At 38.9% G+C, this 19,493-nt stretch overlaps 3 protein-coding genes and 2 non-coding genes across 7 annotated transcripts; 1 reads left to right on the top strand and 4 right to left on the bottom strand.

Annotated features, from left to right (window-relative positions):
• Positions 1-8: 8 nt before the first annotated feature.
• LOC147312696 (uncharacterized) lies at positions 9-10,135 on the bottom strand. 2 transcript variants are annotated; one of them, XM_086264244.1, is made up of 6 exons: positions 9,787-10,135; positions 3,961-4,068; positions 3,557-3,723; positions 3,236-3,434; positions 3,046-3,136; positions 9-589 (listed from the first exon to the last, which is right to left on the bottom strand). In XM_086264244.1, the coding sequence occupies exons 1-6, from the start codon at positions 9,826-9,828 to the stop codon at positions 387-389; spliced, it is 810 nt and encodes a 269-aa protein (XP_086120370.1). In that variant the 5' UTR covers positions 9,829-10,135; the 3' UTR covers positions 9-386. The 2 variants fall into 2 exon arrangements, with proteins under 2 accessions (XP_086120370.1, XP_086120371.1); XM_086264245.1 differs by lacking the exon at positions 9,787-10,135 and adding an exon at positions 9,259-9,578.
• Positions 7,387-7,575, bottom strand: LOC147312697 (U2 spliceosomal RNA). The gene has a single exon (XR_015125263.1). It is a non-coding gene; the product is annotated as a U2 spliceosomal RNA (small nuclear RNA).
• Positions 8,072-8,270, bottom strand: LOC147312698 (U2 spliceosomal RNA). Its single transcript, XR_015125266.1, has one exon. It is a non-coding gene; the product is annotated as a U2 spliceosomal RNA (small nuclear RNA).
• dynlt1b (dynein light chain Tctex-type 1b) lies at positions 9,719-11,903 on the top strand. Its single transcript, XM_086264249.1, has 5 exons — positions 9,719-9,850; positions 9,997-10,038; positions 10,403-10,526; positions 10,843-10,920; positions 11,712-11,903. Exons 1-5 carry the CDS (start codon positions 9,827-9,829, stop codon positions 11,780-11,782), a joined length of 339 nt encoding a protein of 112 aa, XP_086120375.1. The 5' UTR covers positions 9,719-9,826; the 3' UTR covers positions 11,783-11,903.
• Positions 11,904-12,993: 1,090 nt separating this feature from the next.
• Positions 12,994-19,493, bottom strand: tmem181 (transmembrane protein 181). Of its 2 annotated transcripts, none has more exons than XM_086264238.1 (17): positions 19,192-19,493; positions 17,946-18,049; positions 17,751-17,818; positions 16,755-16,845; positions 16,520-16,641; positions 16,268-16,384; positions 16,062-16,142; positions 15,838-15,937; positions 14,787-14,917; positions 14,603-14,694; positions 14,448-14,505; positions 14,125-14,227; positions 13,983-14,034; positions 13,819-13,901; positions 13,442-13,531; positions 13,289-13,355; positions 12,994-13,185 (listed from the first exon to the last, which is right to left on the bottom strand). In XM_086264238.1, the coding sequence occupies exons 1-17, from the start codon at positions 19,323-19,325 to the stop codon at positions 13,101-13,103; spliced, it is 1,578 nt and encodes a 525-aa protein (XP_086120364.1). In that variant the 5' UTR covers positions 19,326-19,493; the 3' UTR covers positions 12,994-13,100. The 2 variants fall into 2 exon arrangements, with proteins under 2 accessions (XP_086120364.1, XP_086120365.1); XM_086264239.1 differs by lacking the exon at positions 19,192-19,493 and adding an exon at positions 18,331-18,467.

Consider the following 19,493-nt stretch of genomic DNA (forward strand, 5'->3'; position numbering starts at 1 on the left):
AAAGGATATTTCTTACTATACTATATAATTGTATAATGTTGCGTTTGATTGCAAAAGAAAACCCACCAAGAAAAAAAGAAAGAAAGAAAAAGAGAGAATAGTTTAATATATTCAAAACACATTCTTTTCTTTTATTTAAGCTGTAGCGAGATTCAGATGGACAAAAGAGAAAGAAAATTATTACAGATTTGTTTTATTAATCATGAATAAACTTTATTATACACAACTCTAAATTTCAGTTGGTCTTAGTCAGATGTGTTTTTAATTAAATCCTGCAACACTGTGCTCGCTGCCATCACTTTATATCTTAGTGTGCAATTCAAATATATACTTATTACAATATTTTCCCCCTTAACTCTCAACTCGCGTTTTTAAAATGTCTGTGATCATATTTGTCCGTTGACTTCTGTCTGGGCCTCGAACGATTCATCAGACAGGTTGGCAGCCTCCAACTGATGCTCCAGACTTTCATCATCGCCTCTATTCTGATCAACTCTTATCTTAAACTTAGTGATGAACTCATTACTGGCCAGCGCGTCCTCCTTTTTAGGGCATGTGGGCTTTGATAACAGCCGGCTTTCCAGTCGCTCTGCAAAGAAAATTCACAAAACATTTCTTATTTGGTAAGCTTGTTAACAAATTTTAGTTCAGTTTTGCTGAAAGTTATAGCATGCATCAAGTAAGAAGCAATTGGTTTTTAAAAAGCATATACATTCCCCAAAACATTTTTATTATGTGCATTTTGGAGAATAAAAGATTGTACACAATTTCCCTTTTTAAAGTAAAAAGATTATTAAGTCTAATTCTTACTTATTCAGTAGATTAAAGTATTGAAACATCATTATTCATAAAATATGCACATTACAAAATTAAAGTTATTCAAAAACTACTCAAGTACTTACTCCAATACTCACATTATTCAAGTAAATTTAATTTTTGCCAATGTAATGTCACATAAAATCTTAATCTGAATAAGGGATTTGAACCCCACTGTCACGGCCAGGGGATCAGCAGGCCGCTGACTAGTAGTGTTCTCTCTCTCTCTCTCGCCAGGGCGGAACTCATGGTGGGTTCACGCCCTCGGCCCACGCCCCTCTGAGGAGGAAACACCTGGGCCTCATCAGTGCAGCCAGCATTTAAGCCAGGGAGTGGCTTCTACTCATCACTGGATCGTTGTGTGTGACTCGCGTCAGTGCAGCCCGGCTCTGAGCAAGTTCTCTTTTGCTTCCCTGTGCAAAACCTCTAACGTGTGTTTCCTTCTGTACATAGATCCCCTGGACCCGACTCTGCATCCCCCGAGCGGTGTTTGGAGAGAGAGTCAGAAGAGGAGCAAGTGTCTTTTCCCTACCTGGATTTCCCCAGAGCCTTTTCCCTGTCACCGCTTTGTATATAGCACTATCCCCTGCACTGTTTGTATATACACCTGGTGGAACTGTAATAAATACAGACTGTGCCTCTGAGTCCTGCGTGTGAGTCCTCAAGCGAACCGTGACACCCACACAGATGAGAGCTTAGCAGTGAAGCTCTCTCTTAAAATTTGAGTTATAAAGTCAGAAGTTATCACTGACAGAGATCCATGTTCTTTTAACATAAGAAAGAATATTTGCTGAAATTGACATTAATCCAAGCCCTTAAAACGCCATTTTGGATTAAGCATTTCCTTTTAGAAAAGTCTTCAATGAGCAGGAAGCTCCAGTACTGAAAAAAGAAGCCAACATCAACTGCTAAACGTGCTAAAAGTAAGTAAGTCCCCGTAGACTCCTATGATCAAAACACATACAGTATAAAAGTTATAGGTTACAGATCTGAAAAGTAAAACAAATGTCAAAGTGCAAAAAGACTTATGGTCCCATAGAAGTCTATTCCATTTGCCTGGAATTAGGTGAACACCTTTGTGACAAATTTAATGGCTCAGTCATTTGTTTCATGTCATATTTAATAAAAGACTGACATGGTGGCATGTGGAATTGTCCATTTTGCACATATTTGGTCATTCTAAGCGTCAGAAGGGGAAAGATCATTCTGGGAATGCCTACTGGCGAAGGATGTGTGACTGACAAGTCCAGTGTGTGAAGTTTAACTACAGTCTAAGGAGCTTGGAAAGAAAAGCATCTGGACTTCTTTAAGTTTCTTGAAGATGTTTCACTTCTCATCTGAGAAGCTTCTTCAGTTCAGAATTTCTTCAGAGAACTGAAGAAGCTTCTTGAATGAGAGGTGAAATGCTCTTCAAGAAACTTAAAGAAGTCCAGATGCTTTTCTTTCCAAGCTCCTTAGACTACGATGACCTGAACGACTGAGAACCTTAACAGACAGTTCTTCCCTTCATTCATCATGCCTGATTTCAAAACACCAAGATGGCAGTCGTGAAAACACTCATCTTGAGTCTTCATGGGACTATGGTGAGATCAGTTATGCCTCTTATGATGCTGTCCCAGACTTCAAAGCAGTATAAAACATGTTTGCAGCCTGTAACAACTGTGCATGCGGTTATTTTTCGTTTTAAGATTTCCGTGTTTAAATCATAATAAGATTTATTTTTAATTTTAATTAACTTGAGGTGAGTCAGATTCTTTCATTCAAGTCACTGAATGAATCTCTTGACATGTTTGGGGGTAGGTGCCTTTTGTAGCATTTTAATGCAATTATCTGACAGATTATATGGTCTACACCATAGGTGTCAAACTCTGGCCAAATTTGGCCCGCAACCTAATTACATTTGGCCCGCGAAGCCATACCAAATTACTATTAGAGCTGGCCTACTGGTATTATACAGCTAATATATATTGTTTAGTATTAAGCTTTGCTTGTTCCATATTCAGTTTTTCAGCAAAATGTGTTTGAGTCCATAAGAAAAGATTCATTCTTATATCTGGAGGAATAAATATATTTCAATAAATATTAAAGTTAGCCCGCGACTTTGATCCAGTTTTGAATTTTGGCCCACTGTGTATTTGAGTTTGACACCCCTGGTCTACACTGTTATTAACTATACTAACACTCTGTTCCAGAAGTCTGTGCTGCAAAGAGGCAAAGTGAATACCGCACCTGCAGGAGTAATGGGGGTCATCAGTCGGTTCAGCTGGATGTTCCAGTGCCGTACCTGTTGACTGGCATTCCTCAGCCTCTCCTGAACCTCCTGGAAACAAAAATCATGCAGGCATCTTCATCAGTGTTGTTTTAGAAGAGCACTAAATAAGATGCTGCTCACAAAGCCAGTCAAAACAAACTTGTTCACCTCCAGACGCTGGTGACTTCTTTGGCGAGATGCCTGCAGATCCTGGAGCTCCTGAGAGGCAGAGTTGAGGGCTGAGGGGGTGTCCTCATCGGGACTGCCATCTGACAGCTCCTGTATGGGGCTGAGGTTTTGCATTGTACGTTGCTGCTCCTGGAGGAGCTGGAAATGTTTCCTCTTTTCATCTTCAGCCTGCAGCAACCTGAAGGAGGGGAAAAAGGGAAGAAGCAACTGAAAATGTTAATACTTCTCATGGATATCTCAGATCTCCATCACAAATAAAATAATAAAGGGCCATAATAAGAGTTAGAAATCCATTGTTACCGCTCAAGCTCCAGTCTGGCCCTCTCCTCCTCCAGCCGAGCCTGGATCTCCATATTAAGGGCAACTTCCAGCTGCTGCTGTGTCAGCTCCAGCTCCCTGATCCTCTTCTTCTGTTGTTCAGCCTCCTTTTCCTTCACCTGCATCTCAGCCTGCATGCTGTCTTTTATCTATGCACACACACACACACACAGCTACATAAACAGATGCACCAACAGAGCGGTATAAACTGACCTATTCCTGAATTACCTTTTCCTGGACTGTCATAACCATTTTTCCAAATCATTAAAGACTAGGTGTGAATTTTATAATGACAGTCAACATTTTGCTGGAGTTCTCAAAGATCAAAGTCAAGGAGAAAAGACTCTGTACATAATTGGTGTCAAGTGGAAAACTTTTTTTTTTACCATCACAGCCTCTTTCAGCTGTCTTTCCAGTTCCAGCTGCACCTCCCTCTGCTTCCTCCGCTCTCTCTCCTCTGCCTCCCTTCGGCGAGTTTCCAGTTCCCGTGCATGCTGTGAAACAGATGAAAGAGACATTGTTTGCTTTGTGTTTTCACCTCTATCCAGCAGGTGACACTAGGCCATCAGCTTCGAGGTTCAACGTATTGTGCTTTCAGCGGTGCTCTTCTTGATAACTTGGTTGAAGTAAGTGGGTATTTGAGTTCATGTTGCTTTCCTTACAGCTGTAAGTAATCTGCTCATTCCGCTTTTGATCTTTGGCACCAACAAGTGATTTTTTCCCAGAGAAGTGCTGCTCACAGGAGATTTCCTCCATTTCAGACCATTTTCTATAAACCGGTTAGATGGTTGTACAGTTTCTGAAATACTCAGACAAGCCTGTCCGACACAAACAACAATGCATGTTCAAAGTCATTTAAATCCCCTTTGACCTTCAGCAGGTCATCTTATTAATGTATACATGCCTAAATGCACTGAGCTGCTGCTATGTGATAGGCTGATTAGGTATTTGACCTAATGAGCAGCTCAACAGGTGTATCTAACAAAAATTTGGCCAGTGAGTGTACAGTGGGGCAAAAAAGTATTTAGTTAGCCACCGATTGTGCAAGTTCCCCCACTTAACATAAGAGTTATGAGTTATAAGATGCAGGTCGATGTGTAAAAATAACTCAGTTGTTTGGTGGTGGCTATGGCAGGGCTTCCACAGAGGCCAGCAGGTGGATGAGGGAAGGGGAAGCAGGAGGAGAGCCCCGAGGCGGCCACCAGTCCGAGTGTCAGGTGAACTGAACTTCAGGTAAGAAGTTATGACCTGCAGTCTATCTGGGTCAGATATAAACCAAGTTTAGGTGGAGTTTATTTTCGTTGTGCTGACTTTTTACAGTCAGTTACAATACCTCATACTGTGTGAGCTAGCATGACAAGTTTATACAGATGTTCGGTTGCTATGATGTTACTGATAGTGAACTTTATTTTATTCATAAGGTTAGTTAGTAGAGTTGCCAACAGCTCCTTAAAAAATGGAATGGTCCCTCATTCAGAGAAAATATTACGCGTTTGGTATTGAGCTGAGAAGAGACGCAGTTTGTCCCGGACTTCAGCTAGGATGGAAAAAGACACAAAACTGGAGTTATTCTGTCTTTACGCTGCACAGCTGCCTCTTCTCCTCTCATTATCTCTCCTCTCTCTCCTGTTGCTACTTCAATCATGAAACTGATCAATGATCAGCTGATCGTCTCTCTTGTTTGTTTATCACCCACTTTGAGCCAGAAAGAGGAAACCAGCAGATGTCGCGCTAAACAGCAGCAGCACGTTTAAGCTTGATCAGCTGTTGTTAGAATTTATTTAGTTAGAATGTTTGCTGGAGCCACAGCTGTAAAGCTGTAAAGCTGCTGGTCATGATGTCGGTTTGGATATGTGGTGAGAGGGAAACATGAAGATGAAACCAGGAGATGTCCTTACTGAATCATCAGAGCTGAACAGGTGATGGAGAAACAGGTTTACCTTTTAGGTGACAGGAATGAGTTGAAGTTATGAACTGTTTCTGAGAGATAAATAACACCAGGATCCTTTTTTAATGTAGCTGACAGCTGGTAACTGTGCAGGGGCGGGTCTAGCAAAGTGTTGCCAGGGGGCCAGGTAGGGCATTAACAGGGAAAGGTGGGCACAAAGAAATACTTTTCTTTTTTATTCTCATTTAAAATATCTAGCTTTTATTAAATAATTATCTGAATCTTGTGAAGAAAGTTTTTATCTGACGTAAAATGTATGGAAATCATACATATACCAAAAAGACTGTACATCACTGTCACAACAGCATTTGTTTTCATTCAAAGGCTTTATGGCTTTAATACCTGGTGGGCCAATCTGTAGTGAAAATGCCCAATTTTTTGTCCCAGTCCAGCCCTGCAGGTTAATACTGGCAGTGTCACCATGCCAGCTGACTGCATTTCATCATCAGCCAGTGTTGTTCTCAATATTACCAAAGTAAGGCAGCATATAAAGTATTTACTTGCTTTCAGGTTTTATTCAAATGTTAGTCTTTTCAGTTGTTTCTCCACTTTTTTCCTGTTTCAAAATCAAACACCAGTTTGTGAGAAGATTATCTTCTTTCTTTTTTTTTAACAGGCATTGGTTTTGCATTGGAATTGGCTAATTTGCCAATTGTATGTTAAAAATGTTCGTATTTTAATATTCAAAAATGTTTTTGCCCAAAACACATGTGCACTACATGTCAGTAAAAATACTATGCAAATATTGATGTCCTTGAATGCTGAATAAACACTGACTGATTGTATCTCTTGTACTTAATCAACACAGTATCTAAACACTTTGCACCGTAGTGGTTAAAATCTCATTCTAATAAGGTTACGGTTATTAGGTTTACAGGGTTATTGAATTATGGTGAACGGTTGGTAGAATTGTTTTTAACATTATCTGCCAATTACATCTGCCACCCTTCTCCAAATCTGTGCCCCTACCTGGCCCCCCCAACAAAAATTTTCTAGACACGCCACTGCATCCTGGTGCATATATATTGTGCATGCGTGTTCCTTTAGGAAACAGGAAGATTGCTAGGAGAAAGAAACGTATTAATCTTGTTTGTTAGGATCATAGCCATAAATGGAGGACTCTTATAAAGTCCATGGATTTTCATTCACACATATTACATGAGGTATCTACTCTTTACACACTAAGGATCCACACTACCAGGGCTACGGCACACAGCTGTTTTATAAATCATCAAAACCAATACTATCCTAAGATTTATTATATACAAAAATGATCTGTTCCAAAATGTTTTCATGTAATCCTGAAAACAGAAAAACAATCTTCTGCACTATTAACCATCCACAAATGGAAACAACAGACAATACAGGTGATTTTAGCTAAAAAGCCAAGAAAAAATTGTGTGGTTTACTTGTTTTTCAAACGATGTAATTTACAGCCACAGAGGACAGAAAGCTGCAGTATGTAGAGAAAGAGAAGAGTTAAACCTATAATCAACATGAGTCCTTGTAGATGGCAGCCTCCGGTTTTTAAAGACTTCTATTGGTCTCTAGTGGACAACAGAGGTAACTGCAGGATTGGAGCCAGAATAGTGTAACTGCAGTTCAAAACGACATATTTTTTTGATTTCCCATAGAAAGTGTGTGTCCAGCCACGTGTCAGTCCAAGTGGCAGGATTTAGTAATTCTGGTAATAGTTAAATGTAAGTCATTCACAAATATTAAGTCGCAACATTTCAGTCTGACTAACCTTGGAAGATTACACGAAGACAATGTCCAGATATGCAGACGCACACATATATCTAGCGTATAAGAAAATTCTTTGCACAAACTGTTGAGTCAAATGACATTTGTTTTTCACAGCTTCAGGGGGTGCACCGTTCCTAGAAATACTGCAATACCAGGTCGATGCGTGGAGTGGACGGAGCAAGCCCCTATTCCATCTCCCTGCTCCAAAAATCAATTTAATATATGGTCCCCGGGTAGGGGACGTATCAGATATTAAACTGATAAGAACAGATTTTTTTTTCTTTTTTCTTTTTACTTACAACACCATCTTACATTTCCATTTGCTCAACATTCCATTGAATACTTTTCATATTTCACAAAAACATCTTTTACATCATTCATAATAATCCTTCCACCTGTCCTTAATCGTGTCTATTCCCCATCTTTGTAATTCATGCCGATATGTCCCCTCAAATTCCCTCTCTATATCCTTTATTGTTCCCATCTCTTTCCATTCATACCCCCCCCTTATATACCCCTGTCTTGCCCTCCATATCTTAAGTTTTGTAATTGATAACAACATACAACGTATTTTATTTTCCTCCTTCTTTTTATCCTTAGGCCTAAGATAAGTTATTTCCTCATATGTCAAAGCCTCTAGTCCCTTATACCTCCTCTTCATTCCAGCCCATACCTTTTTTGCATATTTGCACCCCCATAGGACGTGTTCAATCGTTTCTTCCTCTGTGCAATTATCCCTCGGACATTCTTTTAACTTCCCCAAATTATGTGCATACATCGTAGTCCTTACAGGTAATTTCCTATGTAGGTGCATCCAATTAAAATCTTTCAAAACATTCTTATAACTCTTATCCTGTGCGTATTCCCAAACTTCCGAACTCACTATCCCCTGGTTGTAGTTAGCATTCCTCACCAGTTTTTTATACAGAAGTTTATGATTTTGTATTGTACTGATAAGAACAGATACTACACTTGATCTTAGCCAAAAGGCCGAGAAGCGATACCCACATATCGCACGACAGAAACGACTCATTCTGTTTACTGCAACTCTAACTCATGGTTACAATGAAGAACACAGTCGCCTTCTAACAAATGGTAGAGGACAGGTCGATGTTTTACTGACGTTTTACCTCCGAAACATCACAATATAACTATGGTCGGCATGTTTCAGTTTTTAAACGGCGCCACATATATGACGACACTTTAGTTTCTGCGTATGCCGGTTAATGAGATTCAAAATCACGTGGTCGCCTGCAGTCCAATCAGTGGTCGTTGAGACGGAGCGTCTTCAATTCATTTTTATAACTTTCTTGGCGTTATAATTGTTTTCATAATATGATAATTACAAGATGAAAGAATTATAATACCATTAACGTGCGTTGAAATGAAACGACGAAAATCAAATAAACACGTCTATGATTGTTTAAGGTTACACAAAGACACACTTCCGCCCTCAGGTGTACAGACAGAAAACTGCACAAAGTCTACTCTAGACCACAGTAATCTACTGTAGAGTACTGACACTGGATTTGCAGCAGTTTCTAACCATGGAAGTGGACATACAAAACTAGCTTAAATAAATTACAATTATTTCTGCATTTTTGTAACTTTGGTGTGAAATGACTCTTCCCAAAGCCTGACAGGGTAATGGCTTTTCTGGCTATTTCTGAGAAGGGTGAAGTTGGCCAAGTCTGAGAAAACTTGCAGCTGGAGGTTGAAAGTCTTGGTTTATCTTTTCTGCATTTGTATTACTTTAACGAACTAACCCCAGTGCTATTTAAAAAAAAACATGACAAACAAACAAAAGAAAAGCGAATACATTTTTTACACTTTAGCTTGTTTAACAGTTAGCAAAACACCCTTAGGTTAGAAAACACACAAAAAACAAACAAATAAAAAAAAGTAGGATTAACTATAGGAAAACTATAGAAAACAAGTTTGCAAAAGCAGTTTATGTAAAGTTAACACAATAATCAGTCATTTTACTGACCTGTCACTTAACCTCATTAGTTGTAAAATGTTCCTCCAGATATTCCTCTTTAGTACCACTTGCTTTTTCAGCCTTTCCTTGCCCTTGTTCCAACGTTTTTGAGACTTGTTGCTGCCTTTAAAATCAAAAGGACGTGCTTCCAACTTTTCTTCCTTATACCGTTGCATAACCTGTTTATTTTCCCATTATATCGTGCCACAAGGAAAATGTATTTGTGGGTACGATTACCGCTGAACGGTATGAAAAGGTTTTAGAGTAACACATGCTCCCATCCAGAAATGGACTTGAAGCATCATGAAAATTAATAATAATAATAATAATAATAATAATAATAATAATAATAATAATAATAATAATAATAATAATGTCATTTTTCGTCATTTTTATAAAAAATGTTTGGTTTTTTTCTTTCTTTCTTTGATATTATTTCTGTAAATACTTGTGTTTTCTGATGAATTAACGCCTGTTGATAACTCCCTGTACAATTTTCTCTCTTCTCGATACGCATTTATTGTGAAGGAAACCTACCGGAAGTGATATATCTAGGTTGCTCCGGGAGGCCGAAGCCATGGACTATCAGATAGAAGAAGAGGTGGGTTTGTTCATAGAAACTAGTTGTTGTTGCACGTTTTTCCTGTCACATACTTTGAATTCGCGTGCAGACTACGTTTCCCTGAAAGTGTGGTTAGAAGGCTGTGTCGCCTTGCTAGCTTTAACGGCGCTTTTTTCATTCAACAGGCTGGGTTCGTCGTTGAAGACGTGAGCACAATCATAAAAGAGGTAAAAAAAAAAAAGTTGTTGTTTTTTTAAAAAACAACCCTTGGCAGTGTTGGTATTTTTAGTTTCACCCCCAAAAAGCTCGAGTTTAGGTTCTGTCGGGCCTTGGCTTTCAAATTTGTGTGTAGGAATGACCGGTTGCTAAGGGCACGGTAGCGGTTGCTAGGCAATGTCTCTAGCTGAACAGTTATACAGTACTCCACTAATTTGCCCTACCATATTCACTCCTTGAGGAAAACCTTTATTAAAAGTCTTAATTTTATTACCTTCTAAAAATAATAATAGCTGTATAAGACTTATTGTAAGCTGTTTGATTACTGTGTTGATTACTTTGTTTTTTTTAATGATTAAAAAAATGTCTGTATAGTCGGTGGAAGCAACCATAGGAGGAAATGCCTACCAGCACAACCGAGTGAACCAGTGGACCACCAGTATAGTGGAGCAGTGCCTCAGTCAGCTCAGCAAGCTGGGAAAGCCTTTCAAATATATTTGTATGTGGACTCCTACCCGTGAAATAACCACCTTGTGTCTCTTGTGGTTTTCAGTGGACGTTAAAAAACAATATATATGTTTTTACTGGATTTCTAATTCAGTTTTATCTGGATTTTTTTAACACATTTGACTTTATTGTATGCATTTTATTTTTATTTCAAATTAGTATTATTTCATGCTGAATTTTATTTTATGGACTTATTTTATACTTCTAAGTGCTATAAAATAATGTGCAATTTATGTTTCTCTGCTACAACAAAGGAATTTCCCAATGTATTTTTTTTTTAATCTTATTATCTTCTCTTGTTCTGTTAGTAACCTGTGTCATCATGCAGAAAAATGGAGCAGGTATGCAAACAGCCAGCACATGCTTCTGGGACAACTCTACCGATGGTAAAGACAAAAACACTTGTGTATTTCTCATGTAGAATGTGTTCTTTTTTTAAGTTATTGGTTTATCAATGAAAGGATTTGCGTCCCAGACTGTGCGTGTGACTGTTTAGATTGTATTTCAGTACAACCTCAGATGAACAGCAATACAGTGATTTAATAAAAACTAAGCGCAAGTGCAACAGGAGAATGTAAAATACTAAGTACATATTTGCTGCATACATTTATTTATGCTTTAAGAGAGTGTAATAGTATCAATAGTATAATAATCAAATACACTTCATTAACTGATCATCAGCAACTGCAATGATCAGCAAGTGTGATGCCCAAATCTCTGCCCGAGCAGGTTTGGGCAGTTTCGTTATTACAATGTTGAGGAGGACAAATTCCAGTAATACCATGGAGAAGCACATCAGTTGTTCTTCATCTGAACTTGTATTTACATCATTTTAGAAGCTGCTAAGGACCCAGTTATTTTTATCATGTCCTAATACTAAAACTTTTGAACTAAAACAGAACTGAACAACTGATATCTCAGGCTGTTAATCATGTTTTGCACATGATTTGCTAATTAAAAGACAAATTCAGATCTAAATTAAGTTTGACTCCCCTGATGTAGAGGCTTAATCAGGGCTCAGAACAGTAAAGATGAATACAGAGGAACTGATCATCTTAATAACTGATTCATGATTTATATTTTTAGTTTTCTGTGAGAAAATTAACCCCTTATTTTGTTTGAATGTATAAATTTAACTCCGCTACTTACTGATATAATGTAATGTTATACCCAACAGGAAGCTGTACAGTGAGATGGGAGAACAAGTCTGTGTACTGCATTGTCAGTGTATTCGGGCTCGCCATCTGAACCTACATCACCAAACCCAGTGATTGTGTCCACATTTTTGAGAACTCCCGCTGTTTGTTTTGGGATTTTGATATGTTCATCTTGTGTGTTAAGAGAGATTTATTAAAACAGATATGCCTTATGTACATAGTTTTATTTACACAACATGACATGATACTGCTACATGTACAAGCTTTATCTTTTGAAGCAACAAATATTGCAGGTATTTTTTAAACACCAAAAACCACCCAGTTTAACCACCTTAAACTAACAAAAGCTACACTTGCACCGAAAGAATCAGACATGTACACTAATCTTGAAGCACTTACAATTCTTAAGATTGCAGTCCCATTTAGAAGAAAATTGGGTGATGTAGAGACAAGGCACCATCTTGGTTAAAATATATATTTACAGAGAAGAGAAATAAATTTTTTTGGCCAATTTGTCAACTTGACCTCCAGCTTTAGGCAACTGAAAAAAATGGCACAGTTTCCCACATTGTAAGGAAATATGGGCAAAGCTGCTGGGGGAAAAAAGTTTGCTTCAAAACAATCCAACAACTACTGTACATGCTGGGATAAAGAAACATTTAACATGATAGGTCTGTAGTCCATTATACTGCTGTGAGAAAATACATGCAATGTGTCACAAAATACAGTGTCATCACTTTTTTGGCAAGATAAATAAAATTCTTGAAAAGTGCATTTACATATAGCTGCTTTGCCAAAAATAGAAATAGTGAGTGGTACCAGCGGTCGAGTTTAAGGCTCTCTGTATTCAGCGTCTTGAAGACAGCAGACTCCCTGTTTACATGTCGTGTCAGGACAAGCGAGCCACACTGTATCTCATGTGCAGCAGATGCAGCATTACCTGTAAATGTCACTCAGCTCTGACCAGATAAGTGACTTCCCATTGTTCCCAGAGTGGAAAGAAATGGCATTAACACAAGAAAGACAACGGTTGTTTAATACAAGGCTTTTTTTTTTTTTTAAAGGAAAAAGAAATTATGAAGAAATGATGATTTCACAGAAACATCCCTGGTTAATATGAGTCCTTTTTCCTGATAATTTTAATCATCAAGTTGAGAAAAAAGGCTGGCAATGGGTAGGTGAGGGTAGGCGGTTTATAGATTAAAACAAAGTGTTTGTTTCCCTTATTTTCAATTAAGAAAAAAAGTCTGAGTGGCTACATCATACCTCACCATCCAAAAGCAGTACATTCAGTAGACATGAACCGTTTTAAAAATATAATTATGTACACTTTGGAGTACATAAATTCATGTGCATCCTTTTTGTACATGTGCACAAGAGTTTCCAACGTGGACACAGTCAGAGATACCTCAGTCACTGTCACTCTCATCCTGGTACTTGGCAGTTGCTTTGATCGCACGCCCGTTTTGTAAAGGCATGTCTTCATAATCACTCCTGAAAAAAAACAAGAAAAATATCAGGGGGTCTAGTATGCTTACACTGAGTTTACTCTGCACAATTAAAAAGGATTTGAAAGGCAAGTAGATAAAACACCTACCCGTATATCACTTCGTCGTCTGAGTCATTTAGCATGGAGAAAGCTGGATTATCCTTCAACTGGGAGTCTGGGAAATTCAACATAAAATTTGAATTTAAAAAAAAAAAGCGTGCTGGTATAAATGAGCAACAAAGAAACTTCTATCTAACTCACCATAAAGTGCATTTTTCGAAGGAGAATACACAAATGCTAATGTGTACAAGTAAAAGTTGAGCAGGCCATAGAAGGACAAAAATTCAGCTGGTATGTTTTGAATTAAGGAACAGTGATGATCAAATGGCCTAGTACTTATATAGCACTATTTGAACACTCATAGTACTTTCTTTACTACAAGCCTCATTCACACACACATCCAGCATGTTTTTCAAATCAGGGTTCAGTATCTAGCCAAAGGATCCTTCAACATGTAGACTAGAGGACGCGGGAATTGAACCACTGGCCTTAGAGGACAACCCATTCCACCTCATGAACCAATAAATATGCCAAGTTGTGATGAAAATGAGCACAAATGAATACAAGTCAAAGGATATAGTTCTGGTAATGGGTGGACAATTCAGCAACAAAGTTGTCTTGAAGAGCCTTAGCACCAAACCTCAGGTAGAGAATAGCCATGCTGCAGGAGAAAGAGAGGTTAATCAGAAACACAGAAATAGTGAAAACATTTAAAAAAAAGTTTGCTCTTTGTTGAACATACCTTATAATAAGAACCACAAACGTCAGCGCTGTCAGAAACTTGAGCCGGAGATCTGGTGATCGAGAAGAGACAGCTGGTTAACACTTTTACATTAAAAGTTGAAGTCGAATCGAACGCTGAGAGTTGTGGTGTGCTCTGATACCTGAGTAAGGCATGTTCTTAAGTTCAGAACAAGCTCTGACAATCAGGAATATCAAGTATAAGATGTAGAGGGCGACGACAATCAGGAAGAAGACTTTCATACCCTTTAAAAAAATAACAAAGGGCTCAAAATAAATGAAAGTAGACCTGAAGCTATTTCTATGTAATATCTATCCATAAGGACATTAATCAAATTAAAATTTATAAACTTTAGTCTTTTAAATGACAAATTACAGATAAAACCTTACACACTGGATAAGAAATTTCTTCAGCTTTCACTTTATAAGAAGCTGTTTAAAGAAGTGCTAACGGTAACAGTCTTACCTGAAAGTTCGCTATATCCACTTTGTACTGATAGGTGGGATCTTGGAGTTCATTAACCCTGAAAATTCAGATGGAGTAAAGCTTAGTCTGCTTGTTCGGTATGCATATAAATCACAAGTTCAATGAGCTGGGTTCTGTCTGGAGGTCGTGCTTACGTTTGCCATATGCCCAGAGTAACTGCTGACAGCCACAGAAGACCGACGATAACCAGCTTAGGCAGGTAGAAAGTCAGAAATTTCCTCTCACCCTGCAGAAGCAAAACACCAAGATAAAAGATTCATGTTGGTGTGCTAAAAATGGAAGGAAATCACTGAAGCTGCAGATTAATACTGTACCCACCTGGACTCTGATGCCGTGATAAACACAAAGCCAGAAGAGCAGCAGAGCACACAGGAACAGTGCCTGAAAGAAGGTGTCCAAGGTCCCTGGAAACCAGCTGTTCACCAGGAATGACAGCGGGAAGAAAGGATCTGAACGATGAAAACAAACAAACTGTTGAGTGTGTACACAGAGAGGTGTATGTTTTCTTATAGAAATTATTACCCAAATGTTCTTATTGGATGATTTATGTTTCTGTAATGTGTCAGGTGACGTGTTCACCACGCTTCATATCACCTGTTTGTAAGAGTCAGCTCTCTACAACTTTAAATACACATGCATAAATAAAAAATATATATATAAATGGCAACTAGTCTCTACAACTCAGATATAATGTTTGTAAGTGGAAATGTATTTTAATTTAGTTATATCCATTTTCTCCCACTTATCCAGAGGGGGCACTTTACACCCTCTGTCCAGCCACTCCAACAGCTCTTCTTTCTTTAGCTCCTCTCAAATGACTTAGCTCCTGACCCTATCTCTAAGGAAGAGCCCAGACAATACTCTGAGAATTCTCATGTCCCTCACTTGTACTTGAATACCCACAGCATGTGACCATACATAACCATACATGAGGGTAGGTAGAACGGTAGATCACACTCATCTCTACTGTCACCATAATATACTGCATCACGGCAGACTCATGCACCAATCCACCTATCAATCTCCCACCACCCCTATCTAGCTGAGAGCCACAGCCTCAAGACTTGCAGGTCCTCATCCTCATCCCTGCTACAAACTACCCCAGTGCAAGGTGGAGGTTGTCACACAATGAAGCCAACAGGACCAGCTCATCCACAAAAAAGTAGAGATAAGATGCAAGACCACTGAAATCGATCCCCTCCTTCCCCTTGGGCACATGTAGAAACGCTGTCTGTCAAAATTATGAACAGAATAGAAGACAAAAGACAGCCCTGGGAAACTCCAGCTTTTGTTTGTTGAGTTGGTGCAATCGGCTCCAGGTGTGTAAGTGACAGGTAAAATGTGTCCTCAAGTGAGAAGAGAAACTTACCATTGTAGAGCAGCAACAAAGGGAGAAGAATAGACATCCACTTCTGCTCTATCCCCCAGTCTCTCATGGAAAATTTCCTCAGTGAGTGAGCAAACATACACTGGCACAAACAGGAAAAAGTACCATTAGTTATCCCATCTGGAAAAAGGTTTTGGTTTTAAGTGCTATAACAGGACAGAATGTGCAGATCAAACTGAATGGAAAAAAAATTATCATGTTCTTACGGTCACCATGAAGGTCAATACCACAAAGACAAACCGGAACCAAATTTCCACTTGTGAGAAGGTGGAATTATATGTTTTCCACTGAAGAGGGAAAAACAGGGGAGCAAGAGAGAGAGGAGTTCAAAAGCATGCGAGTTACTTGAGGCCTTGAGCAATTTAAAAAACAAACAAACAAACAAAAAAAACCTGGGATCTTTTTAACTTACCACAAACTTAACCTTGATGTCATATGTGATATTTTCAAGGCCTTTGAAGCTCACCATAACCTGGTACTGGGTGTAGTTCAGGTAGCCCAGATGCAGTACAATGATCTCATCGCAATTCTGTGAGGTGAGACAAAAAGAAAAAAGCAAAACAACACATGCTCAATAACCATCTGCACTACTTCTTAAATGTGCATCTAAAATTGTCTTCTCTGACACACACACTGCTGTGAGAGCAGGCTGACCGATACTTACAGCAGCCGCGCAGTGCAGCATCCGTGACTTAATGCGCCCGTTGTTGATGTGCATCACGCTGGCATCCTGCATCACTCCCTTCAACTCAACGTTGATCTCAAAGGGCTGCTTGAAATCTCTCACTGACAGCACAAATAACAGTAGTGTTACGTGGTGTTACGCATATTATACTAAAAGAGAAAGCTGTCTCCACCCCAACACAAAACTGTAAAAAGATCAATCTGTGGTCTCTTACTTTTGCTGTTTTCAGCCTGCATCACACATGTGAGCCACAGCTGCTGATTGTAGGTGGTCAGGGGAGAAGAAACTAGATGAAAGGGCCCAGTCTGAAAACACATATAGAAAGGCACAATCTGTTTATACATTTATTATTATTATTACTATTATCAGCAAACTTCAATTATTAAAAAATTTCACAAAAGGGGACGCTCAAATGAGAACGCTTTTCTCAGACCAACATAAAACAAAATAAACTGCTACAATCAATGACAATGTAATAAACAAACATAACAATAACATGCTTCGCTAAAGTATCCTTGGGCAAGATATTGAACCCCTAAAACCTTCTGATAAGTTGTGAACTTTCAACGACACGCTGTTAAAGACACAGTTGAACTATGAACATTAAGGTGATGTAATAAAATGTGCTTCTTATCAAGGTGCTGCACTGACATACATTTTTAAAGAGCTCTTCAAATAAAGATTATAACCTATACTAACACAGTAAAGTGAATTTGTAGAGTGAAATCCGATTAATTAATGATAATTAATAATAATAAAGCCTGGTTAATGCAAACCAACTGATGGTTAATCTCAAAGCCTTAAGAAGATCATCTCTGCAGCAAGAAGAGAAATTATGAGTGGAGAGGATGAATCATTTCACTTTATAAGCCATTTAATCCTATCCCTTTAAAATTCCAATTTAAGCGAATCACCAAGTTCTCCGTGACTGCATGAAATAGCACAATAAAAAGACACTAGGGAAAATATCTAAAACTAGATTTTTGCAGTCTATCTTTGGGACATTTAAGTTTCACCACAGCAAAACAATATCAATATTGTTAAGAAGCGTTGTGTAAAAGGAGTCTAATTCTCCAAGCAGTGACTCTCTTATCAACATTTTCCATCAAATTCAAAGTAATGGGCATTTCCTTGACTTTTCAACAACGGTCCTCAAATATTTTAGTGCAGAGCTGCCGATGCATATCCTTCTATCTAACAAATGCCTCACCTTAACAGAAACGTTTTTTGCAAGGAACTGGTCACCATTGTGCTCCTGCTCAGCAATAATCCTTGGACCTACAAAATAAAACACTTGTTAAATCAGTGCAACATCCCAGAAACCTAACCTAACCTCAAACAGGAAAAGATAGGCGATGGCTGGTTTATTTTAACGTCTACATTTGAATGATCACTGTCATCATACCTGTTATTCCTATGAAGACTGTGAGGCCGAAGCACATCAGGAAGACCACGAAGACTAGCACAAAATGTCTTTTAGATAGGGTGTACAGCCGCATGGGAGCCAATCTGTCACGGGGAGACAGTCACTGGGGTTATCACACACTAAGTAAGACATCCACACGAAGAAAGTAGCACGAACGAAACCTGGTGGTGAATATTTGCTTAGTGGTTTCGGTGTTAGCTCAGAGGCTGTTCAGAGACGGATATGTCAACAGTGATTAGCTCCCATGCTACTTCATGCTAGCAGTGGTTGATCCCAGCAGAGCCACACAGTGCCTCTAACGCTACTTTTCGTGCTTGTAAGTACTAGTGGAGTACTTCGAGGATCTCGGCTGGACAAATCTTACCCGTACATGTCCATTTCTGTCGGTTAGCGACGTTGGTCAAGTGAAAACCCGTGAAAATTTCGCAGTGAATCCACATCCGCGTATCAACATCACTCCACGACAACTGGAATGCAACGTCATGGAATGGGAGGGGCGGAGTCTCGTGACGGCAGCAGACAGGGGAAAGGGGTCGTGAAAAGGAGGCTTCTGGGAGTGAAGGAGCATCCCATTGCCTCCTTTGTTTATCAGCTCACTAACGTTTAGTACCTTAACACTATGCAAAGCGTTACATACACTAAATTAATTTAGTGTTGTACATTACATCGATATATTTAATCTATGGTAACAGAGCCTTATTTTATTCAGGCGTGTGATTAAATATCTTCAAAGTGACGGCTGATTGTAGTTTCGCGCAGGCGTAGTGGGAACACATCGCATGTCGAGCGTTGACTTCTAACAACCGGAGTGATGAAAATTATATCTCTCACGAATCATACAACCAACCATTTGCTTTTGTACAATTAAATATGGCTTTTAACCGACATTAAAATACATCTAAAGAAATACATTTCTACAGGGTAGCACTTGTTGCCTTTGGTAGAAATCGTACCGCGTTTAAATTGCGGATTTAGCTAACATATGTGCTCTAAGTGTATGTCGGCAAAGGACTCAGCCTTTCCCGTTTTCCCCATTTATTTGAATTTCTCCTGCCTTATGGTTTAGAAAACCACTGGTTCTGTATAACATTTTTTTTTAACGAAAAAAAGACGGATGGCTGGCGTCACGACAGAGATGTAAGATATTTCTGATTTAAAACGCAGACGTACACAATGAAAGTAAACCCACCATGCATGTGTGTATATTTAAGCTAGAGGCGCCTACCTATAAAAGCGGTCATCGCGATAAGGTGTCAGGTCCTCTTTGAGCTCATTGTAGGCCTCCCGTATTTTCCTACAGAAATACTTGAGCTCGCTGTACAGAGGGTTCTCCAGGCCGGACGAGTAGTCGGTGTCCATTATTATTATTATTATCACACCCGAAATGGCGATGAGTAAACAATCCGGGGGCCTCAGTAAAAGGCGCAGTCACCTGTCACGTATTGTTACGTGCGTAAATTAAAAGTGCAGCCCAAGCCGTTTTGTTTGTGTGGCTTAAAAAAAAGGGCTGTTAAAACAAGAAAAGAA

This window comes from Aulonocara sp. 'chitande type north' Nkhata Bay, linkage group LG15 (assembly GCF_057382095.1).
Source record: "Aulonocara sp. 'chitande type north' Nkhata Bay isolate Kocher_YH1m ecotype deep benthic linkage group LG15, A_spYH_male_GT1.1, whole genome shotgun sequence".
In the NCBI taxonomy this organism is placed as follows: Eukaryota; Metazoa; Chordata; class Actinopteri; order Cichliformes; family Cichlidae; genus Aulonocara; species Aulonocara sp. 'chitande type north' Nkhata Bay.

Coding starts and splice junctions, on each gene's coding strand:
- dynlt1b (XM_086264249.1), top strand. CDS start 9,827: ATGGACTATCAGATAGAAGAAGAG. Junction 9,851..9,996: donor ACTATCAGATAGAAGAAGAG/GTGGGTTTGTTC, acceptor TTCATTCAACAG/GCTGGGTTCGTCGTTGAAGA. Junction 10,039..10,402: donor TGAGCACAATCATAAAAGAG/GTAAAAAAAAAA, acceptor ATGTCTGTATAG/TCGGTGGAAGCAACCATAGG.
- LOC147312696 (XM_086264244.1), bottom strand. CDS start 9,828: ATGGCTTCGGCCTCCCGGAGCAACCTAGATATATCACTTCCG. Junction 3,724..3,960: donor AGCTGAAAGAGGCTGTGATG/GTAAAAAAAAAA, acceptor GTGTGTGCATAG/ATAAAAGACAGCATGCAGGC. Junction 3,435..3,556: donor GCCAGACTGGAGCTTGAGCG/GTAACAATGGAT, acceptor CCCCTCCTTCAG/GTTGCTGCAGGCTGAAGATG.
- tmem181 (XM_086264238.1), bottom strand. CDS start 19,325: ATGGACACCGACTACTCGTCCGGCCTGGAGAACCCTCTGTACAGCGAG. Junction 16,846..17,750: donor CAAAAAACGTTTCTGTTAAG/GTGAGGCATTTG, acceptor ATGTGTTTTCAG/ACTGGGCCCTTTCATCTAGT. Junction 14,035..14,124: donor TAAGAACATGCCTTACTCAG/GTATCAGAGCAC, acceptor CTCGATCACCAG/ATCTCCGGCTCAAGTTTCTG.